The sequence below is a fragment of the Oncorhynchus gorbuscha genome, linkage group LG04 (assembly GCF_021184085.1).
Source record: "Oncorhynchus gorbuscha isolate QuinsamMale2020 ecotype Even-year linkage group LG04, OgorEven_v1.0, whole genome shotgun sequence".
Classification (NCBI taxonomy): Eukaryota; Metazoa; Chordata; class Actinopteri; order Salmoniformes; family Salmonidae; genus Oncorhynchus; species Oncorhynchus gorbuscha.
In genome coordinates this window covers 4977265-5003350 of record NC_060176.1, presented here as the reverse complement: position 1 = coordinate 5003350, position 26086 = coordinate 4977265, and the positions used below count along the sequence as shown (strand labels likewise).

Genomic DNA, 26086 nt, shown 5'->3' with positions numbered 1-26086 from the left:
TTTCATCACATTCCCAGTGGGTCAGAAGTTACATACACTCAATTAGTATTTGGCAGCATTGCCTTTAAATTGTTTAACTTGGGTCAAACGTTTCGGGTAGCCTTCCACAAGCTTCCCACAATAAGTTGGGTGAATTTTGGCCCATTCCTCCTGACAGAGCTGGTGTAACTGAGTCAGGTTTGTAGGATCCTTGCTCGCACACGCTTTTTCAGTTCTGCCCACAAATTTTCTATAGTGTTGAGGTCAGGGCTCTGTGATGGCCTCTACAATACCTTGACTTTGTTGTCCTTAAGCAATTTCACCACAACTTGGAAGTGTGTTTGGGGTCATTGTCCATTTGGAAGATGCATTTGCGACCAAGCTTTAACTTCCTGACTGATGTCTTGAGATGTTGCTTCAATATATCCACATAATTGTTCTCCCTCATGATGCCATCTATTTTGTGAAGTGCACCAGTCCCTCCTGCAGCAAAGCACCCCCACAACATGACGCTGCCACCCCAGTGCTTCACGGTTGGGATGGTGTTCTTCGGCTTGCAAGTCTCCCCCGTTTTCCTCCAAACATAACAATGGTCATTATAGTCAAACAGTTCTATTTTTGTTTCATCAGACCAGAGGACATTTCTCCAAAAAGTACAATCTTTGTCCCCATGTGCAGTTGCAAACCGCAGTGGCTTCTTCCTTGCTGAGCAGTCTTTCAGGTTATGTTGATATAGGACTCGTTTTACTGTGGATATAGATACTTTTGTACCTATTTCTTCCAGCATTTTCACGTCCTTTGCTGTTGTTCTGGGATTGATTTGCACTTTTCGCACCAAAGTACGTTCATCTCAAGGAGACAGAATGCGTCTCCTTCCTGAGCGGAATGACGGCTGCGTGGTCCCACAGTGTTTATACTTGTGTACTATTGTTTGTACAGATGAACGTGGTACCTTCAGGCGGTTGGAAATTGCTCCCAAGGATGAACCAGACTTGTGGAGGTCTACAATTTTTTTCTGAGGTCTTGGCTGATTTCTTTTGATTTCCCCATGATGTCAAGCAAAGAGGCACTGAGTTTGAAGGTAGGCCTTGAAATAAATCCACAGGTCCACCTCCAATTGACATCATAAAAACTTCTGACTTCAACTGCATGTACAGTGGGGCAAAAAAGTATTTAGTCAGCCTCCAATTGTGCAAGTTCTCCCACTTAAAAAGATGAGAGAGGCCTGTCATTTTCATCATAGGTACACTTCAACTATGACAGACAAAATGAGAGAAAAAAATCCAGAAAATCACATTGTAGGATTTTTAATGAATTTATTTGCAAATTATGGTGGAAAATAAGTATTTGCTATCCTTTGACAGCTCTTTGGTCTTGGCCATAGTGGAGTTTGGAGTGTGACTGTTTGAGGTTGTGGACAGGTGTCTTTTATACTGATAATTCATCAGGTAACGAGTGGAGGACAGAGGAGCCTCTTAAAGAAGAAGTTACAGGTCTGTGAGAGCCAGAAATCTTGCTTGTTTGTAGGTGACCAAATACTTATCTTCCACCATAATTTGCAGATAAATGTATGTATGTATGTATGTATGTATGTATGTATGTATGTATGTATGTATGTATGTATGTATGTATGTATGTATGTATGTATGTATGTATGTATGTATGTATGTATGTATGTATGTATGTATGTATGTATGTATGTATGTATGTATGTATGTATGTATGTATGTATGTATGTATGTATGTATGTATGTATGTATGTGTGTGTGTATGTGTGTGTGTTTGTGCATCTGAACAGGATCTGGATACTCACAACACTCCACAGGGATGGATGCAGCCTGTAGAGAGAGAACCTTCCCATTGGGCTGGGGAATGTGTACACGAAACACCACTCGCACACGCGTGTTCTTCCGCCCGATATCAGTCTCCCCCTTCCGCAGCTCAATGTCTGAGTTGCGCAGCTTCAGGATGCCAGCACAGTCAATACTGCAAGAGAGATAGGGAGGGGAGCTAAGCAACACCCCCCCGATTGGGTATCAATTAAGCAAAGGCTGAATGAATTCCATAATAAACCTTTGCCATCATTGTGAAAAAATATTGAGTCAAATTACAATGTGTAAATGCTGTAAATATGATTTATTAATGCTACAGCTATGAGGGAAACACCAGATCCTTTGAAATTAAAGCCTAAATATATACTGTGGTCAATGTAGATCCCTAAATAAGGGAATAAAGTGTATTGAAACCATATTCTGCTTGGTGGGAAATTCTCATATTTTCCTGCTGAACTTAACCCTCCTGTTGGTTTGAATTAAGACAAATAAAATCCCTACCGTGTGTGTGTGTGTGTGTGTGTGTGTGTGTGTGTGTGTGTGTGTGTGTGTGTGTGTGTGTGTGTGTGTGTGTGTGTGTGTGTGTGTGTGTGTGTGTGTGTGTGTGTGTGTGTGTGTGTGTGTGTGTGTGTGTGTGTCTGTCTGTCTGTCTGGATATTACGATCCTGTTTGATCATAAACTGTTATTTTGACACTTTCTAGGTCTTCCTCTGTGCTAGGAGGTAGGACTCATAATTCAACTGAGTAATGTAATCCTTGAGCGACCATGACACCCACCTGGCAGACATATTGTTTTCGGGAAGCAGAGGAATCTCGAGAACTTTGGTGCTGGAAATGATGATCTCCTGGCTGGCGGTGGCCACCGTTTTCCCAGTGATCCGATGCACCTGGTAGAAGGCGTGAGGTCTGAGGTAGCGGTCGTCTGCCGTGCCGATGAACATCTGTAGGTTGACAGGCTTCTCGTTGTAGCCCATCAGCTGAGACAAGGCAGAGACATGGAGGGAAGGGGGGAGAAAAAAAAACATGAGTATGTAGATAGAGTCCATATGAGCATCGCACTTCCAGGACAATCTGCACATTTCCTTTACTTCCCAATGCCACTTCTCTCTTTTCTGGAGGGAGTCTAGCCTAAATGTCAGCTTCAAACATTCAAGTGAAAACCCCAGTCAGTCAGGAATTTCTGGCAGGATCTCTGGAGATTCATCTGGATCCCTCCTCCAACCAGGTACTTGGCCTCCAACCAGGTCAACACACACGCACACACACACACACACACACACACACACACACACACACACACACACACACACACACACACACACACACACACACACACACACACACACACACACACACACACACACACACACACACACACACACACACACACACACACACACACACACACACACACACACACAGGCAAACCACATTCTCTTCCTCTAACTAACCTTCATCATTTCCACTTTGTCTACTGCAGAGGAACCACCATCTCAGACCTTAGCCCAGTATTTTCCGAGACAAACCCCCAACAAGTCGGAGCTACCCAAAAAGACCAAGCAAAAAAACGAGGAGACACATTTTCAAAACACGAGAGAGAAAGGATAAATAGATTTTTTCACTCCATTTTAATTTTTTATCTTGAAAGACATTCTTTGGTGCACCACAGTACCGGAAACAAAATGGCTACAACTTTACTGAATGGAGTGCAAACTTGGAAAAACAAGTCACCACGGATATGATATTCAACTCATTCTGTGTGGTCTATCGTGCACCTTTTAAATAACCTTTTATTGGTGAAGCTGCGGTTTTGGGTTCTAGACTAAACCTGTCAGTGAAATTGCCAACCAACGCCCATGACCCTGATCCAGCTGTGGTGCAAGTGCCAGCTTGGCCTGAGCCCTGGGCAGCCATGCAGGTGAGAGGCCCTCCCCTCCATCCACTCCTCAGAGGGACAGAGAAAACACCGACAACACAATCCCACTACTGTTAGGAATGTTGTGCTTGGCAGGGGCCGTGACGGCAGGATGGCACCCCCTCCACCACAACTTCCACCCACCACCCCCCCCCGTACCCACCTCCCCGACCCAGCCAAGCCACATCCAACCCCTGGCTCCACTGCAGCTGGAGGGTTACCCCTGCTCCCCACCCTGCGTCACACACCGGCGTTACCGTTTGGGGAACGAGAGAAAAAGGTTAGGTGTGGAAGGAGAAAAAAAGAGAAAAGAAAGGAGGGGGGTTTGAGGGTGGGAGTTGTCATTATGCAGTCCACAGACCAACAGCAGCCAAAACAGTGAAATTATGGTCTGGATGGAAACAAGTGGACCTGAGAAAAACACCAACCACCAAAAATCACATGCCGCTAGGTTTCAAAATATTTACTTTCTCTGAAACCAATTATTGGACATCCTTTTCCTTTCCAGCTCCAACTGAAAGCTTGACTGTGGTGGTGTGTGCTCACTTAGGGGGGAGAGATCCTATCAGCCACTCCATTGGTTTTTATTGAATTTTCAGACTATTTTCTCTCCGACTAAAACCCATAGATGGGACCCAGCGGGGTCAAAATAGAGGTATGGGGGCCTGTTGGGGTCAGACAGAGTCAGTGGAAACGATGTGTTATGTTTAGTGGTCTTTGAGAGAAGACGAGTCCCCTGGGTATCAAACAGGGTGGTAAAGACCTCTACACCTCTACTACTATAACGCTGAAGACAGGAGCAGGGTTCTAATGAGCATAAAGCCTCAGTGTTCTGAATAGGGGTAGGGAGGTGAGGTAGCTGGGACACACAGTCTGCAAGACGATGCTGGTCAGGGGCTTTGTTTACTCAGTGAACCCTAACCCACCCCCTCTCCCTGACCTCTAACCTGTGTGTGTGTGTGTGTGTGTGTGTGTGTGTGTGTGTGTGTGTGTGTGTGTGTGTGTGTGTGTGTGTGTGTGTGTGTGTGTGTGTGTGTGTGTGTGTGTGTGTGTGTATGTTTGTGTGTGTGTGTGTGTGTGTGTGTGTGTGTGTGTGTGTGTGTGTGTGTGTGTGTGTGTGTGTGTGTGTGTGTGTGTGTGTGTGTGTGTGTGTGTGTGTGTGTGTGTGTGTGAAAGGGGGCAGGGTTTATGATGACCTGGCTCCTCATAGGCCTAGTTACAGGTTACAAGGCCCGGCTGGTCTGGTCTGGCTGGTTAATTCATCTTCAGGGTAGCTGGCAAAAAAAACACAAAAAAACAGGCCCAGCAGCTGCCCACTGCAGCCCTGCCAGGCTCAACTCAACCAGGTTAGTTCACTCACTGCTTTGCAGCTCCGCCTATTTATACAGGCAGGCACATCTAGGAAAGCACCAGCAACACATGGAGACCTTTAGAGTATGGGTGATTAGACCTGTTCTGTTCCATTTGGACTTCATTCTTGATTCTTAACCTTTCAACACACGGCAGACACATTACAGCTGAGCAGTAGGCCTACTTCCAATTGTACTGGACAATTTGTCTCAGTTAGAATTTCCAGTTCCACAATGCATTGTTCATGCTGAAGTACTGGGTGCTTACTAATCAAATGCAGCCACTGCTTTAATGAACAAAAACCAAAGCATTTTGATATTGCATGCATTAGAACAATGGAGTAAAGAGCACCTGGCAGAGGGGCACACACAGGCTTAGGATAGAACTTAAAGTGACAGGGAAAGCCCCCTAAAGTCATTCCTAGCTGGATGTCTTGGAAGTGTGCCCTCTAAGCCTGCTCCTGTTGGACCTACAGGCTACATGCTGATACCTAGGAGACAAGCTGACTCCTCCCTGACCCTGCACAGACTACGCTAAGAAGCTTTTGGACGGCCGGGGCGAAGCGTGCGAGGTCACATCCTTGTCTCACACTGTGACACACACACACACACACACACACACACACACACACACACACACACACACACACACACACACACACACACACACACACACACACACACACACACACACACACACACACACACACACACACACACACACACACACACACACTTCGGGCGATCAGCCTCAGAGGCGGTGCCATATTGCCCGTCGATACAAGGCCAGAGTCAGGGATAGGGCCTGTTGCATCCACAACACATTGGCACCCAGCTGAGCGGACAGGGTTGGTGAACAGTCCAGTCTAGTAATGGATTAGTCCATCAGAGCTTTTAAACAGAGGAAGAGAGGTGCACTATAATGGTCTCTTAGATCTGCAAATAGGAGAACTACCATTGATTTAACCCTACCTGAATACAGAGACACAGCTTTTATAGTGCTATTAATATTGTCCCTACAGGGTTAGTCTGTAGGGTACCAGGTGAGTCGAGCAGAAAGGTAAAGTCTCATAAGAAATAGAGTACAAAGGAATCTCTGAGACAATGGATGTGCAGACTCTGACGGCAACTCCAAATGTCAAAAAAGCTTGTCTTCATTTTGGCGATTGAATATATTTAGATGTGCTGAAAGTTGTTTATACGGTCAACATTACTTCCTGTATAATATCCCCCTATTATGGAGTCATCCTCAATCCCTAGAGAACCCCATCAACATGAAATACATCTAAGAGCTAACTGGTGATAATTATCAATACAATTACCTGTGATCGTAAACAAAACCTTAATTCTACTTTCAAAAAGCTCAAAGTCATTAGGCATGGCTTTATGAGGTGCTCTACGGTCTGTTATTACTCGTATAGATATGGAAGCGGACTATGAAGTGAGTGCTGACTGACTGACTGAGTGTGTGTGTGAGTGTAAATCTGTGAGTGTGTGGCGTTGTAATGTTTATTCACAGCACACCATGTGTGTTCCAGACAGCATATAGCGACTTTATGTTTCTGTGTGGGTGTGAAACTGTGAGAGCGCAGGTGGGTGAAAGAGAGAGGGACGTGACGAGCACTACAGCACAAAACGTGGTCAGAAATCAAGTATTGTTATTGTTTTGTGAAACCATGTTTCGTACTGAGGTGCTTTTCGCGTCTCTAAACAAAATACTCTGTTCACATAAAATACTTTGAACACCTGCAGTTCATCCTGGAGTAGAAGTTTCTGTAAAGACCTACTACACCAAGGCCTCTCTCAGTCTCTAGTCTATAACACGAGGCCCAGGTCTGGAGTAGAAGTTTCTGTAAAGACCTACTACACCAAGGCCTCTCTCAGTCTCTAGTCTATAACACAAGGCCCAGGTCTGGAGTAGAAGTTTCTGTAAAGACCTACTACACCAAGGCCTCTCTCAGTCTCTAGTCTATAACACAAGGCCCAGGTCTGGAGTAGAAGTTTCTGTAAAGACCTACTACACCAAGGCCTCTCTCAGTCTCTAGTCTATAACACAAGGCCCAGGTCTGGAGTAGAAGTTTCTGTAAAGACCTACTACACCAAGGCCTCTCTCAGTCTCTAGTCTATAACACGAGGCCCAGGTCTGGAGTAGAAGTTTCTGTAAAGACCTACTACACCAAGGCCTCTCTCAGTCTCTAGTCTATAACACGAGGCCCAGGTCTGGAGTAGAAGTTTCTGTAAAGACCTACTACACCAAGGCCTCTCTCAGTCTCTAGTCTATAACACAAGGCCCAGGTCTGGAGTAGAAGTTTCTGTAAAGACCCACTACACCAAGGCCTCTCTCAGTCTCTAGTCTATAACCCGATGCCCAGGTCTGGAGTAGAAGTTTCTGTAAAGACCTACTACACCAAGGCCTCTCTCAGTCTCTAGTCTATAACACGAGGCCCAGGTCTGGAGTAGAAGTTTCTGTAAAGACCTACTACACCAAGGCCTCTCTCAGTCTCTAGTCTATAACACGAGGCCCAGGTCTGGAGTAGAAGTTTCTGTAAAGACCTACTACACCAAGGCCTCTCTCAGTCTCTAGTCTATAACACGAGGCCCAGGTCTGGAGTAGAAGTTTCTGTAAAGACCTACTACACCAAGGCCTCTCTCAGTCTCTAGTCTATAACACGAGGCCCAGGTCTGGAGTAGAAGTTTCTGTAAAGACCTACTACACCAAGGCCTCTCTCAGTCTCTAGTCTATAACACGAGGCCCAGGTCTGGAGTAGAAGTTTCTGTAAAGACCTACTACACCAAGGCCTCTCTCAGTCTCTAGTCTATAACACGAGGCCCAGGTCTGGTAGAAGTTTCTGTAAAGACCTACTACACCAAGGCCTCTCTCAGTCTCTAGTCTATAACACAAGGCCCAGGTCTGGAGTAGAAGTTTCTGTAAAGACCTACTACACCAAGGCCTCTCTCAGTCTCTAGTCTATAACACAAGGCCCAGGTCTGGAGTAGAAGTTTCTGTAAAGACCTACTACACCAAGGCCTCTCTCAGTCTCTAGTCTATAACACGAGGCCCAGGTCTGGAGTAGAAGTTTCTGTAAAGACCTACTACACCAAGGCCTCTCTCAGTCTCTAGTCTATAACACAAGGCCCAGGTCTGGAGTAGAAGTTTCTGTAAAGACCTACTACACCAAGGCCTCTCTCAGTCTCTAGTCTATAACACAAGGCCCAGGTCTGGAGTAGAAGTTTCTGTAAAGACCTACACACCAAGGCCTCTCTCAGTCTCTAGTCTATAACACGAGGCCCAGGTCTGGAGTAGAAGTTTCTGTAAAGACCTACTACACCAAGGCCTCTCTCAGTCTCTAGTCTATAACACAGGCCCAGGTCTGGAGTAGAAGTTTCTGTAAAGACCTACTACACCAAGGCCTCTCTCAGTCTCTAGTCTATAACACAAGGCCCAGGTCTGGAGTAGAAGTTTCTGTAAAGACCTACTACACCAAGGCCTCTCTCAGTCTCTAGTCTATAACACAAGGCCCAGGTCTGGAGTAGAAGTTTCTGTAAAGACCTACTACACCAAGGCCTCTCTCAGTCTCTAGTCTATAACACGAGGCCCAGGTCTGGAGTAGAAGTTTCTGTAAAGACCTACTACACCAAGGCCTCTCTCAGTCTCTAGTCTATAACACGAGGCCCAGGTCTGGAGTAGAAGTTTCTGTAAAGACCTACTACACAAGGCCTCTCTCAGTCTCTAGTCTATAACACAAGGCCCAGGTCTGGAGTAGAAGTTTCTGTAAAGACCTACTACACCAAGGCCTCTCTCAGTCTCTAGTCTATAACACAAGGCCCAGGTCTGGAGTAGAAGTTTCTGTAAAGACCTACTACACCAAGGCCTCTCTCAGTCTCTAGTCTATAACACAGGCCCAGGTCTGGAGTAGAAGTTTCTGTAAAGACCTACTACACCAAGGCCTCTCTCAGTCTCTAGTCTATAACACAAGGCCCAGGTCTGGAGTAGAAGTTTCTGTAAAGACCTACTACACCAAGGCCTCTCTCAGTCTCTAGTCTATAACACGAGGCCCAGGTCTGGAGTAGAAGTTTCTGTAAAGACCTACTACACCAAGGCCTCTCTCAGTCTCTAGTCTATAACACGAGGCCCAGGTCTGGAGTAGAAGTTTCTGTAAAGACCTACTACACCAAGGCCTCTCTCAGTCTCTAGTCTATAACACAAGGCCCAGGTCTGGAGTAGAAGTTTCTGTAAAGACCTACTACACCAAGGCCTCTCTCAGTCTCTAGTCTATAACACAAGGCCCAGGTCTGGAGTAGAAGTTTCTGTAAAGACCTACTACACCAAGGCCTCTCTCAGTCTCTAGTCTATAACACGAGGCCCAGGTCTGGAGTAGAAGTTTCTGTAAAGACCTACTACACCAAGGCCTCTCTCAGTCTCTAGTCTATAACACGAGGCCCAGGTCTGGAGTAGAAGTTTCTGTAAAGACCTACTACACCAAGGCCTCTCTCAGTCTCTAGTCTATAACACAAGGCCCAGGTCTGGAGTAGAAGTTTCTGTAAAGACCTACTACACCAAGGCCTCTCTCAGTCTCTAGTCTATAACACAAGGCCCAGGTCTGGAGTAGAAGTTTCTGTAAAGACCTACTACACCAAGGCCTCTCTCAGTCTCTAGTCTATAACACGAGGCCCAGGTCTGGAGTAGAAGTTTCTGTAAAGACCCACTACACCAAGGCCTCTCTCAGTCTCTAGTCTATAACACGAGGCCCAGGTCTGGTAGCGAGCCATCATGTTCTCAAACACACTCAGCAGATGTGGGCTCCAAATGAAATAATAGGTCAGGTAAAACTGATTACTGACTGTAGAGTAGAAAAAGCCCTGCATCAGCACTCCCAGTGAGTCAACACCACACGGTTAAACAGAATAGAAACAGACAGAGATGGCTACTTTAACAACCTCTGACATTTAAAACTACTTCCAAAATAACTATTTTCTTTGCCATTTCCGTTTTTCAGTCCCAACATCATAGCAAGGTTCACCTTTCCAAATACTGTAATGTGTAAACTGTTATGTAAACATAACACATGGGAGGACAAATAGGCAAAACATACAGACACACATAGACACAGGCAGAGTAGACACATGCACACACACACACACACACACACACACACACACACACACACACACACACACACACACACACACACACACACACACACACACACACACACACACACACACACACACACACACACACACACACACACACACACACACACACACACACATAGACACAGGCAGAGTAGACACACGCAGACACACACACACACATAGACACAGGCAGAGTAGACACACGCAGACACACACACACACATAGACACAGGCAGAGTAGACACACGCAGACACACACACACACACACAGGCAGAGTAGACACACACACACACACACACACACACACACACACACACACACACACACACACACACACAGACACACACACACACACACACACACACATAGACACAGGCAGAGAGACACATGCAGACACACACACACACACACATAGACACAGGCAGAGTAGACACACACACACACACACACACACACACACACACACACACACACACACACACACACACACACACACACACACACACACACACACACACACACACACACACACACACACACACACACACACACGTAGACACAGGCAGAGTAGACACACGCAGACACATGTAGAGACAAGCAGAGTAGACACATGCAGACACACACACACACACACACACACACACACACACAGACACAGGCAGAGTAGACACACGCAGACACACACACACATAGACACAGGCAGAATAGACACACGCAGACACACACACACACACATAGACACAGGCAGAGTAGACACACGCAGACACACACACACACACACGTAGACACAGGCAGAGTAGACACACGCAGACACATGTAGAGACAAGCAGAGTAGACACATGCACACACACACACACACACACACACACACACACACACACACACACACACACACACACACACACACACACACACACACACACACACACACACACACACACACACACACACACACACACACACACACACACACGTAGACACAGGCAGAGTAGACATACAGACACATGTAGAGACAAGCAGAGTAGACACATGCAGACACACACACACACACACATAGACACAGGCAGACTAGACATGCAGACACATGTAGAGACAAGCAGAGTAGACACATGCAGACACACACACACACACGTAGACACAGGCAGACTAGACATGCAGACACACACACACACACACATAGACACAGGCAGAGAAGACACACACAGACACATGTAGAGACAGGCAGAGTAGACACATGCAGACACAGACACACACACACAGACACAGGCAGAGTAGACATGCAGACACACACACATAGACACAGGCAGAGAAGACACACGCAGACACATGTAGAGACAGGCAGAGTAGACACACGCAGACACACGCAGACACACGCACACACACGCACACACACACACACACACACACACACACACACACACACACACACACACACACACACACACACACACACACACACACACACACACACACACACACACACACACACACACACACACACACACACACACACACACACACACACACACACATAGACACAGGCAGAGGAGACACACGCAGACACATGTAGAGGCAGGCAGAGTAGACACATGCAGACACAGACACACACACAGACACAGGCAGAGTACACATGCAGACACACACACACAGAGACACAAACACGCACCCTCTGCCTGCTTGTTTCACATTCCTCGCCTCACATCCCCCACCAAATACCACAGGAGGGTGGTCTCTGCACTTTCTTAACCTCCTCAAATCCTCTGGGACCAGCTGGTCAATAAGATCTGATGGATCACGTCAGTCAGTAGTCATATTAAACCTGCTGACATTAATACCAGTCACACTGCACTGCTGCTGCTGGATATATGTCTGCATCCCAAAAGCCACCCTATTCCCTACATAGTGCAGTAAGTGCACTACTTTCGACCAGGGCTCTCGTTGAAAGCAGGTCGCTATGTAGGGACAAGAATGCCATTTGGAACACATGCATAGGCTGCCTGCTAGGTTACCTAAATATAAAACTGCTGGATACCATTACAGATTCAGGTCTAAATAAAGAGAGGCTTATTTTGGTTCTGTGGCATCTGTTCCACTGATCCAGTATTAGAAGAGAAAACAGCCAGGCCGGCAGGGCCCAGGGAGAAGAGGGTGAAATGCAACAAGGAGAAATTTAAAACAGCCTTTGAAAAGTGTTGAGGGATGGGTTGGGCTGGGGCTAGGGATGGGGCTGGGGCTAGGACTGGGGCTGGGACTAGGGATGGGGCTAGGACTGGGACTGGGGCTGGGGCTAGGACTGGGGCTGGGGATGGGGCTGGGACTAGGGCTGAGACTAGGGATGGGGCTAGGGATGGGGCTGGGACTAGGGCTGGGACTAGGGCTGGGGCTAGGAATGGGGCTGGGACTGGACTGGGGCTGGGGCTAGGGCTGGGGATGGGGCTGGGGGTAGGGATGGGGCTGGGACTAGGGCTGGGGCTAGGGATGGGGCTGGGGATGGGGCTAGGACTGGGGCTGGGACTAGGGCTGGGGCTAGGGATGGGGCTGGGGATGAGGCTAGGACTGGGGCTGGGACTAGGGCTGGGGATGGGGCTAGGGATGGGGCTGGGGATGGGGCTAGGATGGGGCTGGGGTGGGGATGGGGCTGGGGCTAGGACTGGGGCTGGGACTAGGGCTGGGACTACGGATGGGGCTAGGGATGGGGCTGGGGCTGGGACTAGGGCTGGGGCTAGGGCTGGGGCTAGGATTGGGGCTGGGGATAGGTGTGGGGCTAGGGCTGGGGCTAGGGCTGGGACTAGGGCTGGGGCTAGGACTGGGGCTGGGATGGGGCTGGGGATAGGGATGGGGCTGGGGCTAGGGCTGGGGCTAGGGATGGGACTGGGGCTGGGACTAGGGCTGGGGCTAGGGATGGGGCTGGGGCTGGGGCTAGGGATGGGGCTAGGACTGGGGCTGGGGCTAGGGCTGGGAATGGGGCTGGGGCTAGGGGGGCTGGGGCTAGGGTTGGGGCTGAGGCTAGGACTGGGGCTAGGGTTGGGGCTGAGGCTAGGACTGGGGCTAGGGCTGGGGCTAGGGATGGGTCTAGGGCTGGGGCTGGGGGTGGGGCTGGGACTGGGGCTGGGGCTGGGGGGGTTGGGGCTGGGGCTAGGGCTGGGGCTGGGGCTAGAGCTGGGCGCAGTTTCACCAACAGAAGCGTAGCCCGCCAAACTTCACAGTGAGAGCGGCATGTTTCACCATGACTAAATCCACCCTCCCACCCCTTTCCCTCGCTGCTCACCTCTCCTCCACACCCCCTTCAGCTCCTCACCTCTACCTCCCTCCCCTCGCTGCTCACCTCTCCTCCACACCCCTTCAGGTCCTCACCTCTCCTCCACACCCCTTCATCTCCTCACCTCTACCTCCCTCCCCTCGCTCCTCACCTCTCCTCCACACCCCCTTCAGGTCCTCACCTCTCCTCCACACCCCCTTCAGCTCCTCACCTCTACCTCCCTCCCCTCGCTCCTCACCTCTCCTCCACACCCCCTTCAGGTCCTCACCTCTCCTCCACACCCCCTTCAGGTCCTTACCTCTCCTTCAAACCCCCTTTAGCTCCGACCCTCTCCCTCCCCCTCACCTCTCCTCCACACCTCCTTCAGTTCCTCACCTCTACCTTCCTTCCCCTCCCCCTCACCTCTCCTCCACACCTCCTTCAGCTCCGACCCTCTCCCTCCCTCCCCTTTCCCTCGCTCCCCACCCCCTTCAGCTCCGACCCTCTCCCTTCCTCCCCTTTCTCCTCGCTCCTCACCCCTTCAGCTCCGACCCTCTCCCTACCTCTCCTTTCCCCTCACCCCCTTCAGCTCCGACCCTCTCCCTCCCTCCCCTTTCCCCTCGCTCCTCACCCCCTTCAGCTCCGACCCTCTTCCTCCCTCCCCTTTCCCTCGCTCCCCACCCCCTTCAGCTCAGACCCTCTCCCTTCCTCCCCTTTCTCCTCGCTCCTCACCCCCTTCAGCTCCGACCCTCTCCCTCCCTCTCCTTTCCCCTCACCCCCTTCAGCTCTGACCCTCTCCCTCCCTCCCCTTTCCCTCGCTCCCCACCCCCTTCAGCTCCGACCCTCTCCCTTCCTCCCCTTTCTCCTCGCTCCTCACCCCCTTCAGCTCCGACCCTCTCCCTCCCTCTCCTTTCCCCTCACCCCCTTCAGCTCCGACCCTCTCCCTCCCTCCCCTTTCCCTCGCTCCTCACCCCCTGCAGCTCCGACCCTCTCCCACCCTCCCCTTTCCCCTCGCTCCTCACCCCCTTCAGCTCCGACGCTCTCCCTCCCTCCACTTCCCTCGCTCCTCACCCCCTTCAGCTCCAACCCTCTCCCTCCCTCCCCTTTCCCTCGTTCCCACCCCCTTCAGCTCCGACCCTCTCCCTCCCTCCCCTTTCCCCTCGCTCCTCACCCCCTTCAGCTCCGACCCTCTCCCTCCCTCTCCTTTCCCCTCACCCCCTTCAGCTCTGACCTCCCTTCCTCCCCTTTCCCTCGCTCCTCACCCCCTTCAGCTCCGACCCTCTCCCTCCCTCTCCTTTCCCCTCACCCCCTTCAGCTCCGACCCTCTCCCTTCCTCCCCTTTCCCCTCGCTCCTCACCCCTTCAGCTCCGACCCTCTCCCTCCCTCTCCTTTCCCCTCACCCCTTCAGCTCTGACCCTCTCCCTTCCTCCCCTTTCTCCTCGCTCCTCACCCCTTCAGCTCCGACCCTCTCCCTCCCTCTCCTTTCCCCTCACCCCCTTCAGCTCTGACCCTCTCCCTCCCTCCCCTTTCCCTCGCTCCCCACCCCCTTCAGCTCCGACCCTCTCCCTTCCTCCCCTTTCTCCTCGCTCCTCACCCCCTTCAGCTCCGACCCTCTCCCTCCCTCCCCTTTCCCTCGTTCTCCACCCCCTTCAGCTCCGACCCTCTCCCTTCCTCCCCTTTCTCCTCGCTCCTCACCCCCTTCAGCTCCGACCCTCTCCCTTCCTCCCCTTTCTCCTCGCTCCTCACCCCCTTCAGCTCCGACCCTCTCCCTCCCTCTCCTTTCCCCTCACCCCCTTCAGCTCCGACCCTCTCCCTCCCTCCCCTTTCCCCTCCTCCTCACCCCCTTCAGCTCCGACGCCTCCCTCCCTCCCCTTTCCCTCCTCACCCCTTCAGCTCCGACCCTCCCCTCCCTCTCCTTTCCCCTCCCCCTTCAGCTCCGACCCTCTCCCTCCCTCTCCTTTCCCCTCACCCCCTTCAGCTCCGACCCTCTCCCTTCCTCCCCTTTCTCCTCGCTCCTCACCCCCTTCAGCTCTGACCCTCTCCCTCCCTCTCCTTTCCCCTCACCCCCTTCAGCTCCGACCCTCTCCCTCCCTCCCTTTCCCCTCGCTCCTCACCCCCTTCAGCTCCGACCCTCTCCCTCCCTCCCTTTCCCCTCACCCCCCCCTTCAGCTCCGACCCTCTCCCTTCCTCCCCTTTCTCCTCGCTCCTCACCCCTTCAGCTCCGACCTCCCTCCCTCCCTCCTCCCTCGCTCCTCACCCCCTTCAGCTCCGACCCTCTCCCTCCCTCTCTACTGTAACACAACACGTTCTTTAGGCGCATGCCTCTGCCAAGTTGTTTCCCTGTGTTTCTCTGGTGTTGCCATGGCAAGGCTCTGTGCATGTGTCTATGAGTGTGTGTGTATAGGAGTGCATTTTCACACTGGTGCAAACTACAGCTCTTAGAGGGTGTGTGTGTGAGAGAGAGAGAGAGAGAGAGAGAGAGAGAGAGAGAGAGAGAGAGAGAGAGAGAGAGAGAGAGAGAGAGAGAGAGAGAGAGAGAGAGAGAGAGAGAGAGAGAGAGAGAGAGAGAGAGAGAGAGAGAGAGAGAGAGAGAGAGAGAGAGAGAGAGAGAGAGAGAGAGAGAGAGAGAGAGAGAGAGAGAGAGAGAGAGAGAGAGAGAGAGAGAGAGAGAGAGAGAGAGAGAGAGAGAGAGACAGAGAGAGACAGAGAGAGAGAGAGAGAGAGAGAGAGAGAGAGAGAGAGAGAGAGAGAGAGAGAGAGAGAGAAGACAGAGAGACAGAGAAAGACAGAGAGAGAGAGAGAGAGAGAGAGAGAGAGAGAGAGAGAGAGAGAGAGAGAGAGAGAGAGAGAGAGAGAGAGAGAGAGAGAGAGAGAGAGAGAGAGAGAGAGAGAGAGAGAGAGAGAGAGAGAGAGAGAGAGAGAGAGAGAGAGAGAGAGAGAGAGAGAGAGATGCTAGAGTGGCAACAACGGTGGTCAAGGTCATGGGCGGCTTCTGGCCCATGACGTTCAGTGGTGTCTCTGCTCTGACACGGCTTAGGGCCCACACACACATCCCTGTTCACATACAAGCCTGCTGTGTACCCAGCACACCAGGGCCCAGAGAGCCAGGGGGCCGCTTGGCCGTTTGTTTAAACAAGGTCAATACACACACACACAGAGCAGAGCAACGTATACTGTATGCTCAGCCAGTATATGGTTCTGCAGGTCTGCTCAAAGCTCAGTGACTCTTTCCCCTTTTCTATCCCTCTTTTCCTCCCCCCATGTCTCACCTCTTCCCTCTGCTTGAAGCTGAAGGCTATTTCCCCCTTCTCGTTACCACCCCACCTCTCTCCCGTTTTCTCCTTCCTTCCTCTCTCTCGCTCTCTCTCTCCCCCTCTCTCTCAATACAATTCAACGTGCTTTATTGGCATGGGAAACATATGTTACATTGCCAAAGCAAGTGAAATAGATAATAAATAAAAGTGAAATAAACAATATAAAATGAACAATAAACATCTCCCCCTCTCTCCCACCACCAAGTACCCTCTCCCTGTCGTCTTCACTGCACACTAACCCTGATTACATCAAATGAGAGTGGAGCCTCACAGCCTACATCATGTTTATATCAAATAGAGCCTGGGGCAGGACAACAGCTCCGGTCGGTTCACACAGTGCAAACTGCAGAGCAGAGAGTTGCTCCTCTCCCTCTTTATTACCCATACATGCCTATTGAAAGAGTCAACAAAGCCATGCCACAACAACACAGAGGAATAAAGACAACACACAGTGGAGCAGAGGGGGACTGGTGTAGAAAAGTGACAACACAGAGGAATAGAGACTACACACAGTGGAGCAGAGGGGGACTGGTGTAGAAAAGTGACAACACAGAGGAATAGAGACAACACACAGTGGAACAGAGGGGGACTGGTGTAGAAAAGTGACAACACAGAGGAATAGAGACTACACACAGTGGAGCAGAGGGGGACTGGTGTAGAAAAGTGACAACACAGAGGAATAGAGACAACACACAGTGGAGCAGAGGGGGACTGGTGTAGAAAAGTGACAACACAGAGGAATAAAGACTACACACAGTGGAGCAGAAGGGGACTGGTGTAGAAAAGTGACAACACAGAGGAATAAAGACTACACACAGTGGAGCAGAGGGGGACTGGTGTAGAAAAGTGACAACACAGAGGAATAAAGACTACACACAGTGGAGCAGAAGGGGACTGGTGTAGAAAAGTGACAACACAGAGGAATAAAGACTACACACAGTGGAGCAGAGGGGGACTGGTGTAGAAAAGTGACAACACAGAGGAATAAAGACAACACACAGTGGAGTAGAGGGGGACTGGTGTAGAAAAGTGACAACACAGAGGAAGAAAGACTACACACAGTGGAGCAGAGGGGGACTGGTGTAGAAAAGTGACAACACAGAGGAATAGAGACAACACACAGTGGAGCAGAGGGGGACTGGTGTAGAAAAGTGACAACACAGAGGAAGAAAGACTACACACAGTGGAGCAGAGGGGGACTGGTGTAGAAAAGTGACAACACAGAGGAATAGAGACAACACACAGTGGAGCAGAGGGGGACTGGTGTAGAAAAGTGACAACACAGAGGAATAGAGACAACACACAGTGGAGCAGAGGGGGACTGGGGAAAAGTGACAACACAGAGGAATAAAGACTACACACAGTGGAGCAGAGGGGGACTGGTGTAGAAAAGTGACAACACAGAGGAATAGAGACAACACACAGTGGAGCAGAGGGGGACCAATTTGTAAGTCGCTCTGGATAAGAGCGTCTGCTAAATGACTTAAATGTAAATGTAAAAGCTGGTGGAAAAGTGACAACACAGAGGAATAAAGAACCACACAGTGGAGCAGAGGGGGACAGGTGTAGAAAAGTGACAACACAGAGGAATAGAGACAACACACAGTGGAGCAGAGGGGGACTGGTGTAAAAAGTGACAACACAGAGGAATAGAGACAAAACACAGTGGAGCAGAGGGGGACTGGTGTAGAAAAGTGACAACACAGAGGAATAAAGACTACACACAGTGGAGCAGAGGGGGACTGGTGTCAAAATGACATTCAGAGGAATAGAGACAACAGTGGAGCAGAGGGGGACTTGTAGAAAAGTGATGCTTTATATGTGACAAAATCTGGTTATGCTGTGAGAAATAGAACCACAGTCCAGTCAGAGAGGGGTTGGTGATATCAAAATCATTCTGTGTGGCCAGAGAGGGGTTGGTGATATCAAAATCATTCTGTGTGGCCAGAGAGGGGGTTGGTGATATCAAAATCATTCTGTGTGGCCAGAGAGGGGGTTGGTGATATATCAAAATCATTCTGTGTGGCCAGAGAGGGGGTTGGTGATATCAAAATCATTCTGTGTGGCCAGAGAGGGGGTTGGTGATATCAAAACCATTCTGTGTGGCCAGAGAGGGGGTTGGTGATATCAAAATCATTCTGTGTGGCCAGAGAGGGGTTGGTGATATATCAAAATCATTCTGTGTGGCCAGAGAGGGGGTTGGTGATATATCAAAATCATTCTGTGTGACCAGAGAGGGGGTTGGTGATATCAAAATCATTCTGTGTGGCCAGAGAGGGAAACGTAATGCGCTCTTGGACAGCCTCAGCCCATCTGGTCTTTCAAATCCCATTTTCAGACACCATGGACTCATTTAGAGTTATTAAAAAGACTGAACATTAAAGACTAAATGCAAGGGCTGCAATATAAAACATTTTATATTTAGTGTTTTTGTTTACAGAAGCCTTTTACCTAATAAACAATACTGTAAGTGTAAACTGTAGTGGAGCGGGTCGAGAGTTTCAAGTTCCTTGGTGTCCACATCACCAACTAACTATCATGGTCCAAACACACGCATGACAACACCTTTTGCCCCTCAGGAGACTGAAAAAAATTGGCAAGGGTCCGCAGATCCTCAAAAAGTTCTACAGCTGCACCATCGAGAGCATCCTGACCGGTTGCATCACCGCCTGGCATGGCAACTGCTCAGCATCTGACCATAAGGCGTTACAGAGGGTAGTGCATACGGCCCAGGACATCACAGGGGACAAGCATTCCTGCCATGCAGGACCTCTATACTAGGTGTGTTAGAGGAAGACCCAAAAAATGGTCAAAGACACCAGTCACACAAGTTATAGACCGTTCTCTCTGCTACTGCACGGCAAGCAGTGCCGGAGCACCAAGTCTCGGACCAAAAGGCTCCTTAACAGCTTCTACCCCCAAGCCAAGACTGCTGAACAATTAATCAAGTGGCCACCCAGATTATTTGCATTGACTCCCCCAATTGTTTTTACACTGCTGCTATTTGCTGTTTATTATCTATGTATCGTCACTTTACCCCTACCTACATGTACAAGTTACCTCTAACCTGTACCCCCGCACACTGACTCAGTACCAGTACTCCCTGTATATAGCCTTGTTATTGTTATTTTATTGTCTATTTGCTGTTTATTATCTATGTATCGTCACTTTACCCCTACCTACATGTACAAGTTACCTCTAACCTGTACCCCCGCACACTGACTCAGTACCAGTACTCCCTGTATATAGCCTTGTTATTGTTATTTTATTGAATTACTTAATATTTTTAACTTTAGTGTATTTGGTAAATATTTTCTTAACTCTTCATGAAGTGCATTGTTAGTTAAGGGCTTGTAATTAAGCATTTCACGCTCAGTTCTACACGTGTGTGTGTGTGTGTCTGTATCCATGGCCCAACTGTGTAACACTGTGGATCTCCTTTTCTTTGTGTCGAAGCAGCAAGCGCACAATTAGGCTGGTTAAATACGCACATGGATTGCTAAGCCAGAGGCTTTGGACTTACCCATCCCCTAGCAACAGGTGTGCCTGACAATTATGGTCTGCCTGCCCAGCAGTTTGGCTAGCCTCGGAGAAGAAGCCCTAGCTTAGCCTAGCGTAACCCAGGCTATGTTTACATTAGAACAGCTTAGCGTAGCATAGCCTAGCGTGGTATCCACTGGAATAAGCAGCATTCCACACAGAACACAGTGGTATGAATCACCTCTGTCCAAACAGTGCCATGTAAACAGTGTCACATTGTTTTGCTTTTGTTTGTCTGGCTACTGTAGGTTTTAGTTAGAAGATGACTGTTATGACATGCAGACCTGTGGCTTTCTTTCTGTTGCTCTCTATGGTTTATTTTGGGGGGGGAGACACGGACTGAGGAGACTACATTTATGACTTTCCCTTATACTACTCATTAACCTATAGTAGGATATGTATGTGCATGTACGCCCAAGGGAACAGTTCAGGGGCCGTTTGATCACAGTGTGGATAAGATCAGTTAGTCTTGCATGTTCCTCTCATGTAAATGACGCTGCCCTGCCTGATAACCTGGTGACCCTTGGGGTTATGGGAAGGAGACCCTGTAGCTAGCGACCTTTCAAATCTACTAAACAATACAGGGGATGGAATAAAAACAATAATTTAAGATGAGGCCCCCCAAGCAAACAAATGCCTGTTGCTCAAACTAGGTGAGCAGCATTATCAGTGAAGTACACGTCCTATAGCGAGCCATGCTTTAAAGCAGCCTTTTGTTTCCTTTGGTTTGCAACAAGTCAACATATGGCAGTAAAAGCATGAATCTTAACAGTAGCAGAAAACAGAGACAAGTCCACCCTTCCCTTTCAGGTGGTGGGAGACAGCTTCCCGCCTCAGGCACATAACCTCTACCATTATAACTGCATCTGTGGCCCACTGTGATAAGAGAAAACAGCAGACAAAGACTGGCTGACTTCTGCCATATAAACAGGGCTCGGTCACAGAGAGTCAAGACAAATAGATAGATGATAGGGAGACAAGCCAGGGAGTGCCTCAGGAACAGGACTGGTAAAATTAGCATAAAGCAGACACTGTAGCATGAATAATGTAGGCTGATTGGCTGAGGGGGAGACACGTACGCACACACCTACATGCCCATGTCTGCCCGCCCGCCGTCTGTCCTGCTCCTTCTGCAGTGGTAGTGGTAAAATAATAGGTTGGGTTAACTCTGATCACCAGTCGCAGTGAGAAAAGTCACACTTCCTGTACTTTCAATGCATTTTTCCGCAAAAGGTGAGTAAACTGTTTTTACCATCCACTACACCACTGCTCCTCCCCTGCGCTACATCTACCTACAGTAGCTCTGATACCCGACCCGAGGCTGAAGGGCCCCAACATTATACTTCAGGTTAAGGTCTGCTTTTTCATCAACCAGGGTACGGGCCGGGCTCCCTCCTGCTCTGCTGTACAGTCATATCTTACCATCATAACATGGTGTCAGAACGTCTTGTAAAATATAAAACCAGAACATTGTCCAAGTCAACAGGATAGATTATTTCACTGAAAATAATAATAATAAGGCTCTACCCTACCCATACCCATGACGTTCAGGCTCTACCCTACCCATGCCCATGACGTTCAGGCTCTACCCTACCCATGCCCATGACGTTCAGGCTCTACCCTACCCATGCCCATGACGTTCAGGCTCCCTACCCATACCCATGACGTTCAGGCTCTATACCCATACCCATGACGTTCCTCTACCCTACCCATACCCATGACGTTCAGGCTCTACCCTACCCATGCCCATGACGTTCAGGCTCTACCCTACCCATGCCCATGCCCATGACGTTCAGGCTCTATGGCTCTACCCTACCCATGCCCATGACGTTCAGGCTCTACCCTACCCATACCCATGACGTTCAGGCTCTACCCCATGACCCATACCCATGCCCATGACGTTCAGGCTCTACCCCCTACCCATGCCCATGACCCATACCCACCCTACCCATACCCATGACGTTCAGGCTCTACCCTACCCATGTCCATGAGGCTCTACCCTACCCATGCCCATGACGTTCAGGCTCTACCCTACCCATACCCATGACGTTCAGGCTCTACCCTACCCATACCCATGACGTTCAGGCTCTCCCTACCCATACCCATGCGTTCAGGCTCTACCCTACCCATGCCCATGACTTCAGGCTCTACCCTACCCATACCCATGATGTTCCTCTACCCTACCCATACCCATGACGTTCAGGCTCTACCCTACCCATGGGTAGGGCTCGGGCTTCATTTTCCTGCCTGTGCAGGGCTCTACCATGGACCCCTTCCCAGTGGCATGCTCTTGTTTTTCTGTTGACATAGCAGTTCCTTGAACTGGGGGGTATGTGTGTGTGTACATGTGAGATAGTGTGTGTGTGTGTCTTGATATAGACAATAAACACAACAGTCACAAAAGGAAGCTGCCCACACCACGGCCAGATGGCAGTCATGGCGTCAGTTGATGACATCACGAGTCCCAACACCTGAGTCAGTGGACCCCACAGGAAGACTGGTGCCATCAGAGCAGAAGGATGCAGTGACACACTGGAGACACTGAGGGACCAATTGTTCTCCTATGGCTAGGGACTATAGGCTTAGTTACAGACCTACACCTGGAGGGAAAAGGCTGTTAGTCAGTCTGTTGTTAGCCTAGTGACTGACCCTTATTCACCTGGGCTACAGTATGACTGCTGAGATAGGATCAGTTTTGTCTTTTACATAAAGAATTCAGGATGATTTTCTGGACCAGTGGGGACCTGGTCCAAGATCAGCACTTCTTACCTGAGACTTTTTGTAAATACTCAAGCAGCACATTGTGTCTTGGGCCTGTATCAATCAGTAAGGCAAGTGTTTAGGTTGTAATGAAAACAAATATGACAGGACAGCCTCTTGGTCCCACAGTGTTAAAGGGGGAAACCGAATGTCAACAGAGAAACAATGAGGAAGTTCTGTTTAGTAAACAAGGACAACACCATTAGACCTGCCTGACCAGAGATGATATCATCCATCATCACATGTTTCTAGTATTACACTGGTCTGGTGACCCATAACACACACACACACACACACACACACACACACACACACACACACACACACACACACACACACACACACACACACACACACACACACACACACACACACACACACACACACACACACACACACACACACACACACACACACACACACACACACACACACACACACACACACACACACACAAAGACAAGGCGAGGAGCAATACAACACTACAAAAAAAATGAATTTAATAATCTTATAGCCAAATAGCTTCCTTCTGGACTAGGAATGAGGGCAAACACAGCCAATGCTCGTACGGGTTCAACATTCTGATAACTAAATTATGCATCGTCACACATGGTGGGGTAGAATGAAAGGTTCAGTTGAAATGGTTCAGCATTAGCTCTGACTGATGGAGGAACAGGACCCAGTCTGTATAACTCGCCCTGAGATGAGAGTTGGCATAGTTTTTAGGAAACTATGCTGTATGGAACAAATGGTCAACAACATTTGCATCAAAATAACCAATGATGACAACCCCAGTGAAAAATGAAAGACATGAGCGGTTCTGGACACCAAACTGTGGTCTTCCTCTCATCCACATTCTTAAAGGTCACTTCAATTAGAAGAGTATTACATTGGGGTTGTTGTGGGTATCAGTGTATAGTTCCATTAAAACCCCAACTAAAAGATGATCCTGAGGGAGTGGACTGGAAAGACAAGACACCTCCTGGCTCTTATAAGCAGGGTTATTGTTGGGTTATGCAAACACACAGTCCTAGCCGGGGCATTGTTGGGTTACACACCACTGGTCATGGCCCATGATGCCGTCCGCCCCGCTTCAGTCACCACACAAAGGATCCCTGTCCCCTGTGCATAAAATATTCACCCGCTGCCTGGCTCTGCTCTGGTTGTCAGCTGGATAACAGAACGGGGAGCCCTGGGTCAGGAATGTGGCGCTACATAGGTTCTGTAACCTTCCTCAGATCAAATAGTATTCAAACCCTTTCAAAATACTTGGGAGCCTTTTCTTCAGCCTGCCTGGAGTGGAGTTGTAGCTGGACAGGGTTTGGACCTTGTCCTTTGTAGCTCAGTTGGTAGAGCATGGCACTTGTAATGTCAGGGTAGTGGGTTCAAATCACGGGACCATGTATGCATGCATGACTAAGTCACTTTGGATAAAACCGTCTGCTAAGTGGCATTTATTATTATTGGATAAATTAAGTTAAATAATATAAATATTTCAAATACTATTTGAACCCAGGTCTGGTACAGTAGTAAGGTGGAGGCTCACTCTGCCGCAGTCTCTGGGGTATCGCATGACAGACAAACTAATTGGGCTTCGGGTGCGATGATGTACCCTGCCCTGCTTGGGGTGCCTGCTGCAGCAGCACACCCTTTCTACCTGTACAGAGGGAGGGGTGGGGCGGTTATTGTTTGGTAATACTTACACATAATACTTGAATTCACTAGCACTGGCTGCCGTAACCTAGACGGCTGTACAGTTGAGGTACTGCATGTTGTGACAGATTCTACAAGGCACGGCCTATCAATCAAAATGAAACATTTGTTTTGGTAAATGTAACCTTTATTTAACTAGGCTAGTCAGTTAAGAACAAATTCTGATGTACAATGACGGTCTACCCCGGCCAAACCCAGGCGACACTGGGCCAACTGTGCACCGCCCTATGGGACTCCCAATCACAGCCGTATGTGATACAGCCTGGATTCACATTTACATTTTACATTTAAGTCATTTAGCAGACGCTCTTATCCAGAGCGACTTACAAATTGGTGCAATCACCTTATGACATCCAGTGGGACAGTCACTTAACAATAGTGCATCTAAAACTTAGGGGGGGGGTGGGGTGAGAGGGATTACTTAACCTATCCTAGGTATTCCTTAAAGAGGTGGGGTTTCAGGTGTCTCCGGAAGGTGGTGATTGACTCCGCTGTCCTGGCGTCGTGAGGGAGTTTGTTCCACCATTGGGGGGCCAGGGCAGCGAACAGTTTTGACTGGGCTGAGCGGGAGCTGTACTTCCTCAGTGGTAGGGAGGCGAGCAGGCCAGAGGTGGATGAACGCAGTGCCCTTGTTTGGGTGTAGGGCCTGATCAGAGCCTGGAGGTACTGAGGTGCCGTTCCCTCACAGCTCCGTAGGCAAGCACCATGGTCTTGTAGCGGATGCGAGCTTCAACTGGAAGCCAGTGGAGAGAACGGAGGAGCGGGGTGACGTGAGAGAACTTGGGAAGGTTGAACACCAGACGGGCTGCGGCGTTCTGGATGAGTTGAAGGGTTTAATGGCACAGGCAGGGAGCCCAGCCAACAGCGAGTTGCAGTAATCCAGACGGGAGATGACAAGTGCCTGGATTAGGACCTGCGCCGCTTCCTGTGTGAGGCAGGGTCGTACTCTGCGGATGTTGTAGAGCATGAACCTACAGGAACGGGCCACCGCCTTGATGTTAGTTGAGAACGACAGGGTGTTGTCCAGGATCACGCCAAGGTTCTTGGCGCTCTGGGAGGAGGACACAATGGAGTTGTCAACCGTGATGGCGAGATCATGGAACGGGCAGTCCTTCCCGGGAGGAAGAGCAGCTCCGTCTTGCCGAGGTTCAGCTTGAGGTGGTGATCCGTCATCCACACTGATATGTCTGCCAGACATGCAGAGATGCGTGTCGCCACCTGGTCATCAGAAGGGGGAAAGGAGAAGATTAATTGTGTGTCGTCTGCATAGCAATGATAAGAGAGACCATGTGAGGTTATGACAGAGCCA

At 49.5% G+C, this 26086-nt stretch overlaps 1 protein-coding gene across 1 annotated transcript in view; it reads right to left on the bottom strand.

The window, feature by feature from the left end:
* LOC124033564 (nuclear factor of activated T-cells, cytoplasmic 3-like) overlaps window positions 1–26086 on the bottom strand; it is a 98368-nt gene that overhangs the window by 31672 nt on the left and 40610 nt on the right. The window contains 2 exon segments of the mRNA XM_046345610.1: window positions 1793–1965; window positions 2589–2788. Of these exon segments, the coding sequence (XP_046201566.1) occupies window positions 1793–1965; window positions 2589–2788 (373 nt within the window).